This window comes from Erythranthe guttata, chromosome 9 (genome assembly GCF_056151865.1).
Source record: "Erythranthe guttata isolate IM_541 chromosome 9, IM_541, whole genome shotgun sequence".
NCBI classification, from domain to species: Eukaryota; Viridiplantae; Streptophyta; class Magnoliopsida; order Lamiales; family Phrymaceae; genus Erythranthe; species Erythranthe guttata.
The window spans coordinates 9,206,421-9,208,512 of NC_142541.1; the positions used below are offsets into that span (position 1 = coordinate 9,206,421).

The 2,092-nt window shown below is 44.6% G+C and overlaps 1 protein-coding gene across 1 annotated transcript; it reads right to left on the minus strand.

The window, feature by feature from the left end:
• Nucleotides 1-798: 798 nt before the first annotated feature.
• On the minus strand, nt 799-1,689 carry LOC148768009 (uncharacterized). The gene is made up of 2 exons (XM_088822734.1): nt 1,342-1,689; nt 799-1,230 (listed from the first exon to the last, which is right to left on the minus strand). The coding sequence occupies exons 1-2, from the start codon at nt 1,687-1,689 to the stop codon at nt 799-801; spliced, it is 780 nt and encodes a 259-aa protein (XP_088678860.1).
• Between the last annotated feature and the right edge of the window lie 403 nt (nt 1,690-2,092).

Below are 2,092 nucleotides of genomic sequence, written 5' to 3' on the forward strand. Positions count from 1 at the left end.
ACTATGATTCTGTTCGTTACTGCCACTTTTCCGTTAGCTTGTGGGTGTGCTACTGCCACAAACTTTTGCTTAATCTTCATTTCCTCGCACCAAGCTCGGATCTTCTTACCATTAAACTGGGTACCATTGTCCGAAACGATACTGCGAGGTAAACCAAAACGACAACAAATATTTTTCCATATGAGGTGCATGACCTCGTTTTCTGTGATTTTTGATAGGGCTTCCGCTTCTACCCATTTGGTGAAATAGTCAACTGCTACAATAAGAAATTTCTTTCGGCTGGTGGTTTGTGGAAAAGGTCCTACTAAGTCAATCCCTCATTGTGCAAAAGGGCAGGGGGCACTCATGATAGTCATTTCTTCGCCCGATTTGTGTATGAGAGGTGCAAACCTTTGGCATTGTTCGCATTTTCTAACATAGCGATGTGCATCCTGCTTCATGCCAGGCCAATATTAACCAGCTCGATGTAGCTTCTGCATGACCATTCGGTCTCCTCCATGCTCTCCACACCCCCCCTCTGTGCAGTTCACTGAGCACATACTCTATTTCACCTTTTCCCGGACACCGAGCGTCCACTGTGGTGAAGTTTCTCTTGTACAATATCCCATCTCGAATATAAAAATGTCGTGCCTTATAGGCTATGCGAGTCCATTCTCTTGTCTTACTGGCACTTTCTCCCTTAAAATATGCGAACAACGGGGTTCGCCAATCACTACTATCTTCCTCTATGACCATAACTCCCTGAGCCGGCGTGGGCACTATTAAGATGGATACCTTCTTTTTGATGCAATCTATAACTCAGGATCCAATCTTTGCTAAGAAATCAACTCGTTTATTATCACCTCTTGGTATTTGGCGGATGGTACATGCTTCGAAAGTGTCCTTTATCGCTCTAGCCTTAGTGACATAGTTATGCATTCTATCATTCTTTATCTCATAATCCCCTTCCAATTGGTGTATAACGAGCTGTGAGTTGGAACTCACTTGTAACACCCTGCCGCCAAGTTCTTGGGCAATTTCCATACCTCGAATGACGGCCTCGTACTCTGACTCGTTATTAGAAACCCGTGGTAACTTTATAGCAAACTCGAGCTCGACCCCCATTGGGTCTATAACTATATTCCCAGCTCCCGCTCCTGACGTTGTAGATGACCCATCCACATAAACCTTCCATTCTTTCTCTACGGGTATTCGATTGGTCTCCCTAACAAAATCGACCAATGCTTGTCCCTTGACCGATGTACAGGTTGATATTGAACCTCATACTGCCCATTTAATAATTCTTCCTGATGCCTCTGGCTGGCCCAATCTCTGGCATAGTGGTAAGCTCGTACAGATTACAATGGTGTGTGAGAGAAAATGCGGCCGAAGGCGCCGCGCGGTGAGTACTAGGGCGTAAGCGATCTTTTCCACCTCAGAGTATCTCGCTTCCGCACTTGTCAGTATCTTGCTGATATAATTGACTGGCAACTGCTTATTCTCCATTTTCTTGAAAAGGACCGAGCTAACGGCATCATTTCCCACGGAAAGGTATATGAAGAGTATCTCACCTCGTTCTGGCGTACTTAAGATGGGTAACTGGGATAGCGACACCTTGAGTGCCTCGAAGGTGAGCTGGCATTCTGCAGACCACTCAAACTGTGCTTTATTTCTCAAAACTTTAAGGAAAGGCAAACTTTTATCCGCCATACGCGAGACAAAACGAGATGATGCTACAATTTCCCCGTGATTGATTGCACTTCTTTGATAGATCTAGGGGGTTTCATCCTGAGGACTGCTTCTACTTTATCTTGATTCACCTTGATGCCTTCTTTAGTGATTACATAGCCTAGAAACTTACGTGCCCTTACCCCAAATGCGCATTTTTCTGGATTCAGTTTCATGCCAAAAAGACGAAGTGTGGCGAATGTTTCAGAGAGGTCAGCGAGATGTGTCGATCGCTTTTTGCTTTTCACTAGCATGTCATCCACATATACTTCTTCTATATTTCGTCCGGGCTGGGCTCTGAACATTTTATCCATTAATCGTTGATAGGTGGAGCCTGCATTTTTTAATCCGAATGGCATTACTACGTAACAGTAAGTGCCAGTTG